The sequence below is a fragment of the Lutra lutra genome, chromosome 12 (assembly GCF_902655055.1).
Source record: "Lutra lutra chromosome 12, mLutLut1.2, whole genome shotgun sequence".
Classification (NCBI taxonomy): Eukaryota; Metazoa; Chordata; class Mammalia; order Carnivora; family Mustelidae; genus Lutra; species Lutra lutra.
Window position 1 is genome coordinate 39,680,179 of NC_062289.1, and position 22,952 is coordinate 39,703,130.

Here is a 22,952-nt window from a genome sequence, read left to right on the forward strand (position 1 = left end):
TTAATATCTTCCATGCCTTTTTCAAGCCCGGCTAGAACCTTGAGAATCATCATTCTGAACTCTATATCTGACATATTACCAATGTCTGTATTGATTAGGTCCCTAGCCTTTGGTACTGCCTCTTGTTCTTTTTTTGGTTGTGAATTTTTCCGCCTTGTCATTTTGTCCAGATAAGAGTTTATGAAGGAGCAAGTAAAATACTAAAAGGGTGGCAACAACCCCAGGAAAATATGCTTTAGCCAAATCAGAAGAGATCCTGAATTGTGAGGGGGGAGAAAGGGGATAAAAAGGGGCTCAGAAAGAAAGAAAAAAAAAACTATTAAAAAAAAGAAAGCCGATAAAGAAATAAATATAAAAAAGGAAAAAATATATATATATTAGATAAACTATTTAAAAAACGTTAAAAAAAAGAAAATGGTAAAAGTTAAAAAAAATTTAGCAGAAGAAGAGAAAAAGAAAAAAAAATTGAAAAAGAAAAAAAAATTAAATTAACTGCAAGGCTAAAAAATCATGGGGAGAAAGCCATGAGTTCCGTGCTTTGCTTTCTTCTCCTCTGGAATTCCACCGTTCTCCTTGGTAGGTGAACTTGGTCCTGGCTGGGTTTCCCGTAGATCTTCTGGGGGAGGGGCCCGTTGTAGTGATTCTCAAGCGTCTTTGCCCCAGGTGGAGTTGCACCGCCCTTACCCGGGGCCGCGCTGAGTCATCCGTTCGGGTTCGCTTTCGGGAGCTTTTGTTCCCTGAGCGCTTTCCGTAGAGTCCGGAGGACGGGAATAAAGATGGCGGCCTCCCGGTCTCCGGCCCGGAGGAGCCGAGAGCCCGGGGCCCCACTCCTCAGTGCGCCCTCAGAGAACAGTGCCAAATGACTCCCGTCACCCTGGCCTCCGGCCGCGCTCCGAGCTGACCGAGCCTGCGACCGGTTCAAGGCAACCCTGAGCTGAGAGTCACTCCTCGGCTCTGTCTCTGCAGCCGGCTTCCCCGTTCTAATACCGGTAAGCTCTGCGACACTCAGACACCCCCGATCCTTCTGCGACCCTGCGGGACCTGAGGCCGCGCTTACCCCGCCTGGGCTTCACCCCAGTTAAGCCTCTGGAGCGATGTCCCTCAGCAGAACAGACTTTTAAAAGTCCTGATTTTGCTCCGTTGCTCCGCCGCTCGCCGGGAGCCGGCCCCTCCCCCCGCGGTCTATCTTCCCGTCGCTTTGGATTCACTTCTCCGCCAGTCCTACCTTGCAGAAAGTGGTTGATTTTCTGTTTCTGGAATTGCTGTTCTTCTTCTCTTCAATCTCCCATTGGATTTGTAGGTGTTTGCAATCTTTAGATAAGCTATTTAGCTGATCTCCCGCTACCCGAAGTAGTCTCAGCCTGCTACTTCTCCGCCATCTTGACTCCTCCCCCAAAATTAAGAGTTTTAATCAAATTAATTAAACAGCAAATGCAGCTGGGAAGGAAAAGAATCAGTATACTTGGAAACATGAGGAGGAACAAAGAATGGAGCAAAGAGAGCAAAAGAGACAAAACATATGGAAGAAATTTTAAGAATTGTGGAGAAGAGAATGAGAAATAAATGAGAAAATGGGAAAGCCATTCAAAAAGACAATGGCAGTTAACAGTCCATAATTCTTTAAAGTATGAATCTTGAGATTCAGGAGTCGTAATAAATCCCAAACAAGATAAGCTTAGAAAGAAAACTCTAATTTTCTTTATACTACAGGTTACTCATATGGGCAGAAAAGTTGAAGACATGATGTATTTTATCAAACCAATGTATTCTACCATGGTAATATCTGCAAACCACTTTGCTGCCTCTTTACATTTAAGTGGTAAATGGTACTTCCTCTTTAAGGCCAACACCTCTTTCTCTGCTCTTGGTCTTAATCCCTTTTGCCCCATTCAGGATGTCGTTTTTTTCTTATCACTTCTATTTCTGACATCTTCACTACTTTTTTTCCTTCAGTTCGTATTCATCATTAACCTTCTTCCAAGCTAAAATGAAAACCTTGCCTTTATTCTGGTTGTATTTTCGGTAATCACACAGTATTTCCCTTACGTTCCCATTAAAGTTTTCACATAATTAGCAATATTTGCTAGATTATTAACAGTATTTGCTTGACTCTTAATCATTTTTTGACACACAGCAGTCTGGCTTTTGAAATGACCATGCTACCAAAATTTATCTCACTGAAGTTAAATACAACAACAGCAACAGCACATCTCCCTTTCTAAAACCCCCAGATGCTTTCAGTGTTATGGTTTGTCTTTTTTTCCTCCACGTGTGAACCAAGCATTTGTGTCTCCGCCCTCTCTGAAGCTATCCCTTTTTGAGATTCAGCATGTCACTCCCTTGGTTGTCCTTTTAACTCTGTGAAGCTATTCTCTCTAGGAATGTTACAGTGGCTCATTTAGCTCTCCCTGTCGCTAATAGATTAGCTCAGAGTTCTAACCACAACCCATTTACATCATTGGGTTGTACAAGTTGGGTTGTAAGTGCAACATTGGGTTGTACTTACAACCCAACTTGTACAACATTGGGTTGTATTTACAACCCAAGTACACCATTGGTCTACTTTCAGTTCCAGAAATTTCATTTGCTCTCATTTTCTTAACATATGTCGTACTTTTCTTTACTTTTTAATCTCTATCCACATCTTTATTTCTCCTGATAGTATCATTTTGACTATCTAGCCTCTCTCCTAACATCATATCTTGACACCATTACCCACCAAGTACTAGTTTCCGGCATCATCCTATATGCCTCTCTACCTGCTTTCAGCCAACATCTTACCAACTTCTTTGCGTACGTCTTTTAAATGATGCTTTTCTGTCTGTTTTAATTATCAATGGAAAAAATCACGCCCTATTTGTCTCCTAATTGGAATATTAAAATAGGCTTCTAGCTTGTCTGCCTTACTCCAAGTTTGAGTCCTCAGATCCAGCATATACAACATTACCCTTGCAAATTACCTTCAAAGAATGAAATGTTACTTTCAGCATCTTAAAAAAGCTTCCGAGTCTCCCTACAGACTGTAGCATAAAGCCTAAACTCCCAGACTGTTACATTAGGCACTTTAAATCTGTAAATCTTCAGACTTCTGTCCTACCACTCTTTTCCATGATCTCATTGTTCTAGCCTATTAAAATGCTAATGTATCCAAACTTATATTGTCTTAAGGTTTAATATTTGTCTGTGGTATTCCTCTGATTGAAATTTCCTTCCTTTTCCTTCCCTTCCACTTTTTCCTCCTTTTCTGGCTTAATATATATATAAAAGTTGATCATTCATACAATAAGTCAAACATTAACTCTTCCTAGGTGCTTTCCCTGTTGGTAACTTGTTTTTCCCTATCCCCAAAACAGGTGGTATTAAGTGCTTCTTTTTAATTTTTTTATTATACCTATGATTGCACCAAGATCTATTATTTTGTGTGTCTTTTTTGCTTCATGAGAATATAAATTGGGAAACTTAGTTTTAATTCATCTTTGTGTCCCAGTCACCTAACATAGCACTTAATATCAATCAATGCTCGTAACTATTCATTTAACTAACCTCCTCTGATTCCATATACTTTTTGCCCAGGACTTGTCACACTGTGTACAGTTACTGATGGTTTGTTTATGTTTCCTCTCAGCTAAGCGCTTTACTTTTAGGCATTGTCTGTGTTTGTGTGTATCTGTGTGCTTGTCTGTGTTCTTCTCATTAGGTGTTAAATAAATCACATAATGAACTAATGAAAGCTGAATATAAATATTTGTTATCCTTATTTCTTTCTTTGTTTCAGTATCTCTGTGCTCCTGTTCTCTCTGTGATACTTTTGTTCTGATGTCACCTGTGATATCTCATTTTTCTCCAAAGTAATATTAATGATTATTTACCCTTTTTATTTGTCTTTATTTTTCTCATTCTCTTCTATTTCATTAAACCAGATGGTGCTATAATACAGATTCATGCTGTTGATACTTTCTGATTAACAAAAGGTGATTTATTAAATCATTTGTGTATGTCATTCAATATTTATAATTACAGCGTATATATTATTCTCAATGTACTTAAGCCTAATATTTATAACAACCTTAATGATAGGTATTATTAAGCAAATTTTACAGATAAGGAAATTGTGTATGAAACCATCCTCCCATATTACATAAAGAACAATTAGAATTTGATTGTGGGTGTATCTGAATCTAAAATTTATGTTCTTTCTCAGAAATACTGCCTCTTTATATCCACTAGGAAGCCTTGATTCCTGTCTCTGACATGTTGTAGCAAACTATGGACATGATATTTAGTACTTCCAAAAGAAATCAAAAGCCTATTACTTTATTTATTTCTCCATCTCTATTTGCCTATACTCACTGCTTTCTCAAAAGAGTTCTGTTCTTTGTGCTCTTTTCTTTATTTTTTCTTTTTTATTCTTCCATTTACCTGAATCACCTTCCCCTTAATCCCAGCTTATTTTTTCCTTAGGTCTAAAATAATAATAAAAACTTTTTAAGCAAATCACTGATACTTGTACATCTATTAAATGCCCTCATGAAAATTTCCCAGATTTTCACTGATACATATATTCTAAGATTCCACTAGAATACTGTCTCACTACTTGATGTCATTTCCAACTGTTACACTATTTGAATAAATTACATAATTAATTCAGTGTATGATCTATTGTTCATATATAGTTCATTTTTAAAAATGGTAACATTGAAAGATAGATGTCATATTTCTCAATAGACTTTGTCCATGACTGTGTATACAAATATTGGCAAGATGTTTTGTTGATGATAATGAAACATGATTGTTTACCTTTTGTACAATGTATAATTAGTAATTTTGTCTTTCAGATAAGCCAGCATCACTTAGAAACGGACCTTTTACATTTGACTTGTGCAAGCATTTGACTTTGTGCAAGCACCTTAACTTGATTGCTTATTCACATGATAGGCAGGCTTCGGTAACCTAAGTCAAGGAAAATGAACTTGTTTAAGATGATTTGAAATTGATTAATTTATATTTAGTTTGCTTGAAGTTAACTGTGTGGTATGAATTTCTGTATAGCCATTTTCTTACTTTCAAGCTCTGTGAAATATCTAGTCCTAATGCTCTACTGTACTTGAAGCAAGACAGTGCCGTTGTAACTGCAGTGATCCAAAGATGGGGTTGATAATCAGGGGAAATGAGCAAAAAAGCTATTGAACACCATAAAGATATACTGGTATATTTTATGAAATATGTTTATCAAGAGTTAACAGGATAGTGATTTATTTATAGAGATAGCAATTAGAATATTATTGAAGTTGTTAAATAGCCTGGAATACTTAGAATGAATCCACAGGGTACTGTGTTTTTCATACTTGCTTAGCTATATTTTACCAGCCTATTAATTTGAGTTACTTCACAGAAGTACAGAATATGATTTTTTCAGCATTTCCCAGCACACTTTTCAATGAATGGTCTTAAACTATTTTGCTTCTATTAATTTTTTACTTTTTCAGCTATTGAAAGAGAAAATGCTTTATGCACCATTCAGATTAACTACTCACCAATATTTTAGCCTATTTTAGACATTTTTAAGGAATTAAAATTTTACAAATAAATCACTCTTCCCATTTCTCTTCTCTCTGTCTCTCTTTAGAGGCAGTCAGTTTGGTCTGTATTTAGTACATGCAAGAACTTGGATTCTCAATTTTTAGACTTCCACATTCCCAACAGTCTTTTCTTCCCTCTCATACCAATCACCTTCTCTTATAGTTTTACCCTTACATCTTATCATTTCCATTAATGGAGTCACCTCCTGGTTTCGATTTTAAGAATCCACCCTCTCACAACAGACACCACTCTTCCCAGCTTACTTACTGTGCTATTACCCTCACTCCAACAACTATTTGACACTTCAAGATGACCAGTCTGTTATTTCTACTAATTTTTTATGTCCCACCTTTCTGTACTTCCTTCTTTTTTTTTTCAGAATCTAGTTAATATCTGACCAAAAGAAGCATTCATTTAAATAACCTTCAAATTTTGTTTCAATGACTTGAAAAGCCCTATAGAACTAAAGCAGGATCCCAACAGCTGAATGTGGCTAAAGTAAAATACAGCTGTGTTAATTAATCTCACCTTGGGTGGATCCTGTTTTGGTGGGCCCTAAAGGACAAGAAGGTGGGATATAAAAAATTAGTAGGGCCCTAAGAGTTAAGAGAACATGTGATCTCTTCATGAAGAATACAAGGTTGTGAATATAGAATTCCCACAACCAATTCAATGCCACTTGAGAAGGATAAATAATGTCAGAAAAAATAGTCTTAATAAATTTTGATTAAGATATCTTATTTTTACAAACTTTATGAAAAATGTATGACCATTTGAAAACACTGTTAGAGACACTCAAAGAACTTTGTAAGGGGTTGGGGTCATTTAGAGGTCCTCATATTTAAGCTTCATTAGTACTGCAGTAAATTTGCTGCTGAGTAAAACTTGAATTCTATAATTCTCAAGTGACATTCAGCACTACCCAAAAATTTTTAGCCAATTCAGTTTTTCTGAGAAATATTTCACATCTTATCACTCTTCATTCCTAACACCCACATTGCCCTCATTTTAATGTTAAAAATCTTCTGAAATAACTAATAGTGGACATAGAAGCAATCAAATGAGAATTGCCTCTTACTCTTGGTAGCCTATTTGCATCTGTGTTTACATAACCTGTGTTCCTCTCTATTAATATATAATAACAGAAGCAGCTCTTACATAGGAGTTCCCATCACCCACACACTTGCCAAGTGGATGCCATTTACTCTTTTTTTTTTAAAGATTTTATTTATTTATTTATTTGAGAGAGAGAGAGAGAGAAAGAGCATGAGCAGGGGTGGGGGGTGTGCAGAGGGAGAGGGTGAAGTGATCCCAAGACCTTGGCATCATGCCTGAGCCAAAGGCAAACACTTAACCAACTGAGCCACCTAGGTGCCCCTGGATGCCATTTGCTCTTACACATTTAGTGGTTGTCATTATTTTTCTCTACTTTAATAGCATATGAACATTGCATAATATTGCTCATCTCAGAAAAAAATAAAACAAGATAAAATAGAGCCCTGCCTCCCAGCCCTTCTGTTCTTTATAGCAAATCCTAAGTGCACATTCCTGTTTCCATGAACTCACATTCCGTTTTTGTTTTTTTTTTTAAAGATTTTATTTATTCATTCGACAGACAGAGATCACAGGCAGGCAGAGAGGCAGGCAGAGAGAGGCAGGCAGAGAGAGGAAGGGAAGCAGGCTCCCTGCTGATCAGAGAGCCTGATGTGGGGCTCGATCCCAGGACCCTGGGATCATGACCTGAGCCGAAGGCAGAGGCTTTAACCCGCTGAGCCACCCAGGCGCCCCTTTTTTTTTTTTTTTTTTAAAGATTTTATTTCACATTCCGTTTTCTATTCAATCCATTCAAACAAGATTTGTCTCAAAGTATCATATTCTAGATCCAAAGTCATTCTTACTCATTTAAAAGTCTTTCATGTTTTATTTAGTTTTTAAATTAAAGTTTACATCATTTGGTTTTTACCTACCAAATTACATAAATTCCTTATATATTTTGGATATTAATGTCTTATCACATTAGTGGTTATCACATAAATGGTTTGAAATAGATTTTCTCTCAATAGTTATGTTGACTTTTCAAATTATTGAGGGCTGTTTTTTGGTTTTGTTTCTTTTGTTTGCTGAACAGAAGCTTTTTAATTTGACATAGTCCCACTTGATGTTTTACTTTGTTTACTGTGCTTTTGGTGTCCTATGTAAGAAGAAAGTTTTTAAAAAAAATTGCCAAGACCATTGTCAAGGAGAGTCTTCCCTGTGTTTCCTCCGGGAGTTTTATAGTGTTAGTTCTTGCATTTAAGTCCTTAATCTATTTCAATTTAATTTTTATAAGTGGCATAAAATAGAGGTCCAGCCAATTTCATTCTTTTGAGTATGGCTGTCCAGTTTTCCTGAAGAAATGATTCTTCCCCCATTGTGTGTTGCTGGCATCCTTGTCAAAAGTTTTTTTCTGGGCTCTTCATTCTGTTTTATTGGTATAGGTTCTGTTTTTTATGCCAGTATCATACTGCTTTGATTACTATAGCTTTATAATGTTGTTTGAAATAAGGAAGTGTGATACCTCTTGCTTTGTTCTTCTTTTTCCAGATTGCTTTGGCTATTCGGAGCCTTTTGTAGCTTTGTGCAAATGTTAGGATTTTTTTTCTGTATCTGTGAAAAATGCCCCTGGAATTTTGATAGAGAGTCATTGAATCTCTAGATTGCTTTGGGTAGTGTAGACATTTTAACATTATTAAATATTCCAGTCCATAAGCACAGGTTATCTTTCCATGTCTTTGTCTTCCTCAGTTTCTTTCATCAGTGTCTTATGGACAGTGTCAGTATATAGATCTTTCATATCCTTAGTTAAATTTTATCCAACATAGTTTATTATTTTTGACACTATTGTAAATGTGATTGTTTCATTTTTTTCAGATAATTCATTGTTAGTATATAAAAATGCAACAGCTTTTTGTGTATTGACTTTGTATTCTGCAGCTTTACTGAATTTACGTATTAGTCCTAACAATTTTTTGGTGGAGTTTTTTAGGGTTCTTTCTATATAAGATTATGTCATCTGCAAACAGAAAATTTTAACTATTCTTTTCTAATTTGGATTACATTTTACTTCTTTTTCTTGCTTAAATGCTCTACGACTTTCAGTACCGTGTTGAAAAGATAATGTAAGTGTGGGCACCTTTGGCTTGTTCCTGATCTTCGAGGAAAAACCTTCAGCTTTTTATACTGAGCATGATATTAACTGTGGGCTTGTCCTATGTGATCTTTATTATGTTGAAATACATTCCCTTTATATACAGTATTTTGAGAGCATTTATCATAAATGGCTGTTGAATTTTGTCAAATGCTTTTCTGCTTCTATTCTATTCTATAATCATGTTTTTATCCTTAATTCCACTAAAGTGGGGTATCACATTAACTGATTTGCATATTTTAACCATCCTAGCATCCCAGAGATAAAACCCACTTGGTTATTATGTATGATCCTATTTATTTGTTGTTGAGTTCCGATTTCTAGGATTTTGCTGAAGATTTTTGGATCTATATTGATCAAGGATATTGGCCTGTAATTTTCTTTTCTTGTAATCTCTTTGTCTGACTTTGTCTATGCTTGCTGGCCTCATTAATTGAGTTCAGAAGCATATCCTCTTCTTAAATTTTTTAGAAGAGTTTGAGAACAATAGACATTGATTCTACTTTAAATGTTTGGTAGAATTTACCAGTAAAGCCATAAGGTTGGGTCTTTTTTTTTTTTAATTAGGAGTTTTTGATTACTGGTTCAGTTTTCTTATTCATTGGTGATCTGTTCTGATTGTCTATTTTTTCATGGTTCAGTCTTGGTAGATTGTTTTTAAGAATGCATTTCTTCTGAGGTATTCAATTGGTAGCACATAATTGTTCATAATAGTAGTTTCTCTGATCATTTGTATTTCTATGTTATTAGTAGTAATGTAGCCCTTTAATTTCTGATTTTATTTATTTGAGTTTTCTTTATCTTTTTAATGTAGTTAAAGGTTCATCAGTTTTTATGTATTTTTTTAAAAACCCATTTTTTTGTTGGTGATCTTTTCTATAGCTTTTAGTTTATCACACTTGTCTTTGCTGTGGTTGTTGTCAACTTTTCTTCTAACTTTGGGCTTAGTTTGTTCTTACTTTTCTAGTTCTTTGAGATGTAAAGTTAGGTGGTTTGAGATCTGTCTTTTTCTTTAATGTAGGCACTTACTATTATCAATTTCCCTTTTAGAACTGCTTCTCATATGTTGTGTTTCAATTTTTTTAAAAAAAATTTCTTTACCCATTGGTTGAGTTCTTGGTTTCTGGGTCTTTCCTTCCCAATGCTGTAGTGCATTCTAAAAACCTATAGCCTTTATCAGTAAGTTGGTTCTTTAACAAAACTCCTCCTGTGATGCAGTGAACCTTGCCCAGGCAACACATACCTTCAGCTAGTTTCTTGCTGATTCTTCTCCACTTTTACTTTGCTTTCCAGTTTTATTTCTATTCTGTAGAGATGGTTACCTTATTGTGAATGTAGCTATGTCTTCTTTGTATTTTCTTCTTATCTTGTATGCCTCAATGGTATGTTTCTTGAAAAAAGGTGGTATCCAATCTAATGTCTTACTTTTTCCCTCTATTAACTCTTTCTCCTTTGCTATTGGTTTTCTTTTTGTTTTTTGTTTGTTTTTTAAAGATTTTATTTATTCACTTGAGAGAGAAAGCATGAATGGCAGGGAGGAGCAGAGGGAGAGGGAGAAGCAGACTTCCCGCTGAACAGGGAGCCCAATCAATGTAGGGCTTGATCCCAGGACCCTGAGTTCATGACCTTAGCCAAACACAGATGCTTAATCGAGCCACCCAGGTGCCCCTGGTTTTCTTTTTGAAAGTTTTGTTTTAATTACTAGTTTTCTTTTGTTAAGTTTTGTTTCTCCTTTTCATGGACTGCATTTTTCTCATATTTGATTATTCTTAATAGCAATGTTGTATGGGATTAAAGGGATGGATTGGTATAGAAGGAATGAATGCTCTGAAAGCTGAGCATTTGAGGTCCCCAAGCCTTTCTTATTGAGATCCTTCTGAGGTTGAGCACAGCTTGACAAGAGTAGCCAACAGGAAAAGTAGGAAAATAAGTATAATTTTGGGTCATATTCTTTGTACTCAAGTATCTGATTATTTTATATTTTTGGCAATATAAAACATGCTATTGTTCCTTTTTTACTATTATTAAGCATATTTGCCTCAATATATACTTTCGTGGAATAATCATATCAATCTTTTTTTTTTTTTACAGTATAAAGAAAAAAGCAGAATTGGAGTCTGAAATCCAATCTTTGATGAAACTAAGGTCCAAAAATGAAGAATTTCTTAAACAACTCTACAGGGAAGCTTATCAGCTTGGTGCTGTTTTCCACCTAACCAAATTTAAAACAGAGGAATTAGAAGAGAAAATAGCAGAAGTGAGAAGAAAATTCAAGGTTTGTATCTCTGTGTTCTACTTAGTTGTAAAAAAAAGGTAATTAACTTCAGTTTTATTGATTTGTTGATAGTTTGATTTTAATTTAAGCTATAATAGCCTTTTAAAATAATTACTCCTTCTAATCTGAATAAAATAATTTCTCTTCAGATGCCCAGCATGAATGGAAGAGGAATGGGGCTCCGTGTAGCTAATCAACACTTAACATCTGCTTTTTGCTATTACTGACCCTAAACTACCTCGATCACCAGAAGAGTGGTTCTTGGCTTAAACTCACCCTGTATATCTAATGTGTAGTTGATGGGAAGTGCCCTTGCACCTTACTAATATAAGGAAAGGGATTACCAACATCAGGCCTGCAAGTTACTGGATTCCTGAGCACCAAGCAGTGCTTAGTACACCACAGTGTTTCCACAGAAACAACTGGTTGTAGGCCTCAAATCTATGCCTAAGTGAGAAATGTTATGAATAGCCACCCCTGCCATTTGGTATAGACGCTAACAAAGTCAGCTCCCATTTTGCCCCACATAAGGGAGCCTTAACAGGCTACTTCCGTCCATCACACATCATACTCACACTGCTCCCATCCTTGGCATTTACTTATTGAATACTTGTTACCATACAATTATTTATAAAATACAGAATCTGTGTTCTATGTTCAAACCTTGCAATAGCACTTCATTCAGTGAAGACTTTCTCTTACGCTTTCTAAATTTAGGACACTTAGATTGTCTTCCAATAAATGTTTCTATACCTGAGAGACTAGGAATTTGTTCCCATACTGAATCCAGCTGTTTGATGGACTCAGTGTATTGTACCTCTGTTCCTTCCCATGGATTACTCAGTGGGTTTTTTATGCCACGTATGTTCCAAAATTAGTATGATAGAAACTATTATAGTAAAAATTAACCTCAAGGTTATTTTAAAAATATAAAGCATATGGTTTAGCATATATAATAACATTGTAAATGTTATTTATAATTTTCTTTAATTTTTCATTAGTCTGTGTTTCTCTATGGTGAATAATTAATTATTTTTCCATTGTGGATATCAGTGAAGACATCAACCACTAATTTGGCCACTTAACAATGTTTCTTAATTTTTTTAATTGACAGGAAAGCTTTGTTCACATATTTATCTCATAGCTGTCACATGAGTTGATCATTTGTAAACAAGAAAGCAGGTTTCTAGATGCCACCCAGAATGTTAACTGCCTCCCAACTTTGGCTTTAATTACGTTTTCGTGGAATGAAATTCTGTTTCTCAACTAGGATTGTAGTTTCTATCATTTCTCATATTTCACATAATTCCTAATGCAGTTCTCACTTTTCTCCATTTATTTTCAGTGATAGAAATCCTCTCTCTCTTCATGACTCCATCCCAAAACAAACCAAAGATGGTCACATGCTAGACATAAATAAAAAATTTGTTGGTAATTGGAAAAAAAAATTCTTCAGCTACATGTCTTCACTAGCCTGAGGCACTCTTCTATTAAGAAGGGTATCATATTGAATTGTTTATTCTTTTCTAAGTTTTCCTGATGCCATAAAATACAATTTATAGGTTGATTACAAATTTGATGTGAGTCTACTGTTCTTGCTTTACCAACCTAAGACAAAGTGTAAGTGTCACCTGGTTTTATTCAAGAAAAACTGAAGAAATTGTTGATCAGGTTCTTTCTCTATCCTTTGGTAGCTAAGATAGAGAAAGAAGCAACAGAAAGAAATTATGCATTTTAGGAAACAATTCCCCATTGCTAAACACTTCCACTAATGTCTGAGCTGAACATATAAGGCATTATTTTTCTCTGATGTATACATGTAGATCTGTGTCAGAGTCATAATGAATTAAAAATAAATTTCTAGATAGTCCTTAGATAATTCAGGTTTGGAGTAATTCAGGTTTGTCGTTTTGAGTTTGTAATGACCCCACTATCTTCCACTGACTAAGTAATAAAAATCTATATAATTTTCTGAGTCTTGGTATCGTGTTTTTCTTGCAGGCAACTTTGTATATTTGTTGGTTCTGCCCTTAATTCATGTCTTCTAGAAATTATAGCATTACCACATCTGAGCTAGCCTTGAGAAATAAGCTTTTGAAACCTTAGAAGTAGAACTTTTGAGTTACGATTTCCTCTAATTAATGTACCAATACAATGCTCAGTAAGATTTAGGCAGTCTTAGACTAGCGGCAACCCTGAACAATCAAGATATTTAACAGTTTCTGGAACTTTCCAGCTATTACAGATGACTTGTCCCAGTTTTTTCAGACTTTCAATCCCAATAACTGACCTATTCAGGAAAGACAAAGTTAGTCAAGTCCCAGGATAAAACTATCCACAGGGATCGGAGATAAATTGGTAAAAGTGTAATACCTATTCAGTTATGGTATTGATGGAATGAACAGAAAATCGTTCAGTGTTTTCTGAAGAATGTAATATTGTAACAAGACAAATCTTCAAAGCTTTTATCAGATACTAAGTACTTCTCGACATTTAAATAGAAGGCTTTTGTGGAAGCTGCAGGAATTTGGAGAGTTTTTTGTTTGAACAAAGTAGAGTTTTGGTGGAAAAGAAGAACATCAGGCCACTGGTTCTAGGTTAAAATCATAGTACTAGAATGAAGTGGAAACTTAGTAGAAAAGAAGAAAGAAGTAGAAAGGAAGACAGTTTTCTGCAAGGTTGCTATAGGCTACTCTTTATACATGTTAATTCAGTGTTCATTATACTGTAAAGGTGTTATTAGTATGTTCATTTTGGGGTGAAATGATTTGCCCAAAGTAGCATAGTGTTTAAGCAGCTGTGTAGAATTCAGGGACAAGTTTTTCTGATGCTGAAGTTGATATAAACTAGTCAGTCAGACACTAAGGAGGTATGTATGCCAACCAAAAAAGATTCATTCAGGCTCAAAATTTCAAAATAACCATATTAGGATCACCTTTTAGTCTTTATTTTTTAGGGAATTCTTATGGTCCCCACAAAACTGAAAGAAAATAGAGAGATTCCCCATATACACTTGACCCCTACACATGCATAGCCTCTGCCATTGTCAACATCCTCCATCAGAGTGGGACATTTTTTACCAGGGGTGAACCTACATTGGATAACCATAATTACCTAAAATTTATAGTTTATATCATAGTTCACTCTTGGTGCTGTTGTGTACATGCCTAGATTTTCAACAAATATATAATAATACGTATCCATCATAGTAGTATCATATGGAGTATTTTCACTGCCCTAAAAATCCTTGGTGTTCTACCTGTTCATCCCTTCTCCCACTGATGGCAACTATGGCAACCACTAGTATGTTACTGTCTCATAGTTTTGCCTTTTCTAAAATATCATATAATTGGAATCATGCAGTATGTAGCCTTGTCAGAATAGATTTTTTTACTAATACGCATTCGAGGTTCCTTCATGTCTTTTCATGGCTTGATAGCTCATTTCTTTTTAGCACTGAATAGTATGCTATATCTGGATTGCCATAGTTTATTTATACATTCACCTACTGAAGAACATCTTGGTTTCTTCTAAGTTTTGGCAGTTATAAATAAAGCCACTATAAGTATCCATGTACAGGTTTTTATGCGGACATACATTTTCATCTCCTTTGGGTATGAATGAAGGAACATGATTGCTGGATCTTATAATTAGTATATATTTAGTTTTGTAAGAAACTGCCAAAATATCTTACAAAGTTACTGTACCATTTTGCATTCCTACCAGCAATGCGTGAGAGTTCCTTCATTTCAAATCCTTGCCAATAGTTGATGTTGTCAGTGATTAGGATTTTGGCCATTGTAATAGCCATGTAGTGGTATTTCATAGTTGTTTTAATTTACATTCCCCTGATGACAGATGATGTATAGCATCTTTTCATATGCTTATTTGCCATTCTGTATCTTATTTGGTGAGTTGTAACTTAAGTTCTTTGCCACCACCCCCTTTTTTAAAGTACTCTCTACACCCAACATGGGACTTGAACTCACGGCCCTAAAATCAAGAGTCCCATGTTCTACTGACTGAGCCATCTGGGTGCCTCAACATCTTTGACCCCTTTTTTAACATACTGTTTTCTTGCTGTTAAGTTTTCAGAGTATCTTGTACATTTTGAATAACAGATCTTTATCAGATTTGTCTTTTGCAAGTACTTACTCCCAGTTTGTGGTTTGTCTTTCATTCTCTTGACTGTGGCTTTCATTGAGCTAAAGATTTTAATTTTAGTGAACCCAGCTTATCGATTCTTACTATTGTTTTTTCACAGATCATACCTTTGGTGGTGTATCTAAAAAGTTATTGCTGTGTCCAAGATCATCTAGGTATTCTTTTGTTATCTTCTAGGAGTTTTACATTTTTGTAATGTACATTTAGGTTTATGGATCAATTTTGAGTTAACATTTGTATAAAGGTATAAAGTGCCTCTAGCTTCATTTCTTTTTGCATATGGATGTTCAGTTGTTCTGACATCATTTGTTGGAAATATTGTCTTTACTTCATTGTGTTGCCTTTGCTTTCTTGTCAAAGATCAATTGATCATATTTCTGTGGGTCTGTTTGTGGATTCTCTTTTGTTCCAGTGATCTATTTGTTCTTTTGTCAGTGCTGCCCTGTCCTGAATCGTGTAGCGTTATAGTATGTTTTCATGTTGACTGTGTTTATGCCTCTTCCTTTTTTCTTTGTCAATATTGTGTTGGCTGTTCTGGGCATTTTGCCTCTCCTTATAAATTTTAGAATCACTTTGTCAATATCCACAAAATACCTTGCTAGGATATTGGTAGTGATTGAATTGAATCTACAGATTGTGTTAGGATGAACTGACTTCTTGACAATATTGAGTCTTCCTATGTGTTAACATAGAATATTTCCACATTTATCTACTTCTTAAAATTTCATTCATCAGAGTTTTAGAGTTTTGCTTATATAGATCTTATGCATATATTACTAGATTTAGAGTTAATTATTTCATTTTGGGGGAACTGATATAAATAATCATTGTGTTTTTAATTTATAATTTTACTTGTTCATTGCTAGCATATAGAAAAAAGAGAAGATTGTTTATTCACAGTATGTCCTGCAACTGTACATAACTGCTTATTATTTTCAGGAGTATTTTTGTTAATTTTTTTGAATTTTTAAATATACAGTATGTCATCTGTGAAAAGCAGATTTATTTATTTCTTCCAAATCTGTATATTTTTTGCTTACTTTTTTAAATCAATGTATTTTCAAAGCTCTCTAGTACAATATTGAAAAGGAATGTTGAAATGAATCATCCTTGCCTGTAACTGATCCTAGTAGGAAAGTTTTAGTTTCTCACGATAAACTTTTATTTTAGCTGTAGATTTTTTATAAATATCCCATCTCCCCCAACACGCACACATTTTAGCTTATTGAAGATATTATAGTGATTCTGGTCTCACAAAATGAGTTAAGAAGCATCCCTCTGCTTCTGTCCTCTAAAAGAGACTATAGAGATTTAGTATTATTTCTTCCTCAAATGTTTGATAGAATTTAGTGGTGTACCCATGTGGGCCTGGTGCTTTCTGTTTTGGATGGTAATTAATTATTAATTTCATTTCTTTAATAGAAGCATATTCAGATATGCTCTTGTATGAGTTTTGACTGGTTATGCCTTTTAAATAATTGTTCCATTTCATCAAGCTTATGTAATTTTTCAAAATAGAGTTTTTCATAGTATTCCTTTACTGTTTTTTTCAATATCCAAGGGATCTGTAGTGATCAGTGCTTTCATTTCTGATATCAGTAATTTGTGTCCTCTCTCTTTTTTTCTTAGTTTATCTGGCTTCAGACTGATCAATTTTATTATCTTTTCAAAGAACCACATTTTGGTTTCATGATTTTCTTCCTATGATTTTCTGTTTCCAATTTTATTGAATTCTACTTTTAATTGTTCTTTTCTTTTGCTTAGTTTTGATTTAATTTTCTCTGCTTTTTCCACTTTTTTAAGATTGAAATCTAGATTATTGGTGTCAAGTCTGTCTTCTTTTGTAATATATGCGTTTCAGTGCTGTAAATTTCTCCTTAAGCACTGTTTTTGCTATATCCTACAAATTTTGATAAATTGTGTTTTTGTTTTTGTTTAGTTCAAAATATTTATAAATTTTTCTTGAGATGTATTCCTTAGCCATATGTTTTTTAGAGATATGTTGTTTAGTCTATATATTTTGGGATTTTCCAGTGACCTTTCTGTTATTGATTTCTAGTTTAATTCCATTGTGGCCTAAAAGCAAACGTATGATTTCTAGTTTTTAAACCTTGTTTAGGTGTTTAGGGATTAATTTTAATGCTAGAAAAAGACAATGTGTTATGTCCTTATAATGTTCTAAACCACAGGAATCTGGTCTAGAACTTTATAGTTTAAACGGTTATATGATTTTGCTTGCGTTCTTTTTCAAATATTTATAACAACCCTTAACTCTTCTTTAGAGAAAAATCTTGGGCTTCCCCTCAAATACTGTTTGTTAATGTCTGAGACAATGATTATATAGGACCTTCATCTGAGAAAAGTAAAAATTAAAAGTTTCTAAAAAACTTTCTCAGACGTCGTAAATTTTACCACTTTAGGCCTTAGAGAATGTCCCGTTCAAATAGCAATAAAATAGCTTTAGTAAGCCAAAATGAGATTTGTGTACTATACAGCTTCTATCATGATTTTGATTGAGACTGGTGATATTTTAAAATGGTTAGAAAATGGACATTCTAATAATTTATTTATTTTGATTCTTAAAGATTTATGCCTATTAGTCAAATATAAAGCATATTACTCTTGACCCATGTAGCTTTTATTGAATTATAAGTTGATATTTCATTCTTGACTTTTAACAAAGGTTGGTAAAAGTAATGATCAAAATGGATTATTGCTGCTTGGTTTTTTTAAATTAATGAAAGATGTCATATTGTTCAAGATGGTCAAAAACCTATGCACTTAATTTATGTTAGATTTCAGAATTAAGAAAAAATTTTCTTGATAAAATTATATTCCTTCTCTCCTTAATAATTGGCAGTCTCTAATGTTTCATGTTTCCTTCTTTTTTTTTTTTTTTAAGATTTTATTTATTTGACAGAGATCACAAGTAGGCAGAGAGGCAGGCAGAGAGAGAGAGGAAGGGAAGCAGGCTCCGTGCTGAGCAGAGAGCCCGATGCGGGGCTCGATCCCAGGACCCTGAGATCATGACCTGAGCCAAAGGCAGGGGCTTTAACCCACTGAGCCACCTAGGTGCCCCTTCCTTCTGGTTTAAGCAGCTCAGAAACTCAGAATCATATATGCTGTAGATTGCAAACACAGTCACTCCTCTTTATCCCTTTCTGTGTTCCATATTAACAGATTAGACCATGTACTCTTTTACTTTTGTTTCGGTGTTTTTAATTTACTAAGATTCTTCCCTACTCCATTCAGAGATAAAATACTTTGCCAAAGTTAGGTCAGAGGAAGCCGTTACTATTATATTGGGAGCATTCACATTAATGGTAAATGTTTGCTGGGGAAAAGAGTTAAGGTACAGACAAAACAGAAATAGTGTGAAGGTATATTGGCATTTAAGTCCTTAAAATGGCAGTTGTGTATTCCCTTAATCAAGCTGCAAAAGAGTTCATTTTCTTAACATATATGTGAGGGAGTAAATGTACTTAAAAAAGGGAGTAAATGTACTTAAAAATGTGATAAAAATAAAGCATTGGGCACTCAGAATTCTTGATGGTGTAAAGCACTTGAGGACAAAATAAAACTTTATTTGCCTTGCTGGGAACATAACTTCCTTCCCAATTCTCCTGGATTAGAGTTTTGTTGTCAGAAAAAAAAAAAAAAGGAGGGTAAATTGGCTTTAGTGTTTTCATTTAAATCTCTGAATTTTGATTCTACTTTTTCTCACCCTTTTCTAAGTGTACTGTGATTTTGTTGAAAGGGGATGGATTTTGGAGTCAGATGTTTCTTAATTTGAATCCTGGTTCTGCTAATCATTTATTCAAAGAATATGAAGAATATTCACCAGTAAGAACTTAAGTTTGTGATCTCATAAATGAGTGTAACAATATGTGGATTGTACCTCTGTGTGATAATACTCTATATAAAACATTGAATTTGGAGCCTGACAAATATTCAAAAGTATTGGGGATGAACAGCATGAAGAATACTGCACAGAATGGGACTACCTTCACTCTTTAGGATAAAACAGTATTTAAAAACCAACTCACATATTTACCTCTGGAATCTGTCTCCTGACAAATATGCAGATTCTAAACAACACATTGAAAGTAATACTAGCTATTTGTTGACTGCTTAATGTGGTGATTGCCCCAGGCAAACTATTTTATATGTTTTGTCTTCTTCTACTCCTGGAATAATTTTGTGGAAAAGAAATGTTATCCCAATTTTACATATTTGAAAACTAATATTTGATAATTTTTTTATTGATATAGCAACCATGATAACCTGTACTCCGTGTAAATTGGTAGAACCTTTCCGGAAAGTATTTTATCAATATATGTAAAAACCTTTTTATCTATTTTTAAAAACTTTTATTATTAAAATATGGTATACACATACACACACACACACACACACACTGTAGTCAATATTGTATCTGTTTCAGGTACATGGCATGATTCAACAATTCTATACATTACACAGTTCTGACCACTATAAGTGTAATTACCATCGGTTACCATATGATGTCATTACAATATTATTAACTACATTCCCTATGCTATACTTTTCATCTCTATGACTTATTTATTTCACAACTGGAAATTTGTGTCTGTGAATCCCTTTCATCTATTTCTTGCATCCACCCATGCTTCTCCTCCTCTGACAGCTACCAGTTTGTTCCCTGTACTTAAAAATTTGTTTCTCTTTGCTTGTTTTAAATTCCACATATAAGTAAAATCATACAGTATTTGTCTTTCTCTGTCTGACTTATTTCACTTAGCATGATGTTTTCTAAGTCCATCCATGTTGGTACAAATGGCAAGATTTCATCATTTTTTGTGGCTGAGTTATATCCCGTTGCATATATGTATACCATATCTTCTTTATCCATTCACCTGTTGAAGGACACTGAGATTGCTTCCATATCTTGGCTATTGTGATTAATGCTGCAGTGAACATAGGGGTGCATGTATATTTTTTTTAAGATTTTATTTATTTATTTGATAGAGACCACAAGTAGACAAAGAGGCACACAGAGAGAGAGAGAGAGGAAAGGAAGCAGGCTCCCAGCATAGCAGAGAGCCCGATTCGGGGCTTGATCCCAGGACCCTGGGATCATGACCTGAGCCGAAGGCAGAGGCTTTAACCCACTGAGCCACCCAGGCGCCCCGGGGTGCATGTATATTTTTGAGTTAGTGTTTTTGTTTTCTTTGGATAAATACTTGATAGTAGAATTAGTGGATTGTATGGTATGTATATTTTTAATTCATTGGGGAAACTCCATACTGTTTTCCATAGTGGTTGCACCAATTTTTATTCTCACTGACAGCATATGAGGCTTCCCTTTTCTCCATATTCTTGTCAACACTTGTTATTTCTTGTCTTTTTTATTTTAGCCATTCTGCCTGGTGCAAAGTCATATCTCATGGTTTTGACTTATATTTCACTGATGATTAGTGATATTGAGTATCTTTTCATGTGTCTGTTGGCCATTTGTATGTCTTCTTTGGAAACGTCTATTTAGGTTTTCTGCCCATTTTTTAAAATTACTTGGTTTTTTGGTGTTTAATTGTAGAATTCCTTTATATACTTTGGATGTGACCCCTTATTGATATAACATTGGAAAATACCTTCTCCAGGCATTCAGTAGACATCCTTTCATTTTGATGATGGTTTCCTTTGCTGTGAAAAACGTTTCTTATTTTGGTGTAGTCCCAATTGTTTATTTTTGCCTTTGTTTCTTTTGCTTGAGGAGACATATTCATAAATATGTTGCTCAGGCTGATGTATAAAAGATTACTACCTATATTTTCTTTTAGGAGTTTTATTGTTTCAGGTCTCACATTTAGATCTTTAATCCATATTATTTTTGTTTTTGACATAAGATAGTGGTTCATTTTCACTCTTTTGAATGTAATTGTTTATCAACATTGTAGATGTTTATCAACATCATTTATTGAAGAGACTGCCTTTTCCTTATTACATATTTTTGCCTCCTTTGCCACAGATTAATTGACCATATAACCATTGGGTTTATTTCTGCACTCTTTATTCTGTTCCACTGATCTATGTGTCTTTTTTTGTACCAGTTCCAAATTGTTTTGATTACTGTAGCTTTATAGTATATTTTGAAATCTGGAATTATGGTACATCCAGCTTTGTTCTTAAGATTGCTTTGGTTACTAAGCTCTTTTATGATTCCATACAAATTTTGGGATTATTTGTTCTAGTTCTGTGAAAAATACTGTTGATATTTTGATAGGGATTGCATTGAATCTGTAGATTAGTATTTTGTGTAGTATAGATATTTTAACATTTATTTTTCCAATTCATGAGCATGGTGTATCATTTCATTTGTGTTGTCTTCACTTTCTTTCATCAGTGTCATACAGTTTTTAGAGTATAGGTCTTTTGCTTTCTTGGTTAAATTTATTCCTGATATTTTATTATTTTTGATACAATTGGGATTGTTTTCTTAATTTCTTCTTCTGCTACTTTATTATTAATCTATAGAAATTAACAGATTTCTATGTATCATTTTGTATCCTGCAACTCTACTGTCTTCATTTATTAGTTCTAATAATTTTTAGTAGAGTCTTTAGGGTTTTCTATATATAGTATTATGTCATCGCCAAATAGTGACAGTTTTACTTCTTCTTTAACCAATTTGGATACTTTTTATTGTTTTTTCTTGTCTGATTGCTGCAGCTGGGACTTTCAGTACTATGTTAAATAAAAGTGGTGATTGAGGACATGCTTGCTTTGTTCTTGATATAAAGGAAAAGCTTTCAATTTTTCACCACTGAATATGATATGAACTGTTGGTTTGTCATGTATGGCCTTTATTATGTTGGGGTATGTTCTCTCTAAACTTACTTTGTTGAGAGTTTTTAATCATGAACAGCTGTTGGATTTTGTCAGATGTTTTTTCTGCATCTGTTGAGGTCATCATATGGTTTTTATCCTTCATTTTGTTAGTGATATGTCATGTTGACTGATTTGCGGATATTAAACCAGTGCATGTGGAGTACTTTATATACATTTGTAACTATAGTTAATTAACATTATTTCTAAAAATAAGACTTAAATAAAATCACCAGATAACAAAGATTAACAAAGACTACTAAGATACATGTTAAGTGTGTTTATAACAGTTACATAATAACAATAGGGAAATATGCTCCAGGAGGACAAGAACTGTTTTGTACACTACTGCATCTCAATGCCTAGAACAGTGCTTAAAACAAAGTAGGTACTCAGTAAATGTTTATGGAAAGCATGAATACATAGTTAACACATACCAGGAAAACTGAATACACAAATTTTCCAGTAATACAATAGTCGTTAAAATATGTGAGTACAAGGATAAATTGAAAATTTACTCAGTTTTTAATTTTAAAAAATGGAATTTTTTTAGCGGCTGAGAAAGGTCTTACTAGGCTGACTCTACCAAAGAGAACAACTTTAATGCCTGGACCTAAAAAGAAATACAACAAAAAGTCACAATGCGTATCTCTGGGTTTGTGGATTCAGGTTATTTTAATTTTACTCTTTGTAATTTAAAAATGTTTCTAAAGATGGTGGGGTTATAGACATTGTGGGGGGAGGTGTGTGCTGTGGTGAGTGCTGTGAAGTGTACCAGTTCCAAATTGTTTTGATTACTGTAGTACCCCTGGGGCTAAAAATACATTATATGAACAAAAAATAAATAAAAATACATTATATGTTTATAAAAAAATAAAAAAA

The 22,952-nt window shown here is 34.2% G+C and overlaps 1 protein-coding gene across 7 annotated transcripts in view; it reads left to right on the forward strand.

The window, feature by feature from the left end:
• Nucleotides 1-22,952, forward strand: part of CCDC178 (coiled-coil domain containing 178) — a 445,791-nt gene that overhangs the window by 152,119 nt on the left and 270,720 nt on the right. For all 7 annotated transcript variants that reach the window (XM_047698296.1, XM_047698297.1, XM_047698295.1 and 4 more), the window contains one exon: nt 10,859-11,042. In XM_047698296.1, coding sequence (XP_047554252.1) covers nt 10,859-11,042 — 184 coding nt within the window. The remainder of the gene's footprint in view (nt 1-10,858; nt 11,043-22,952) is intronic.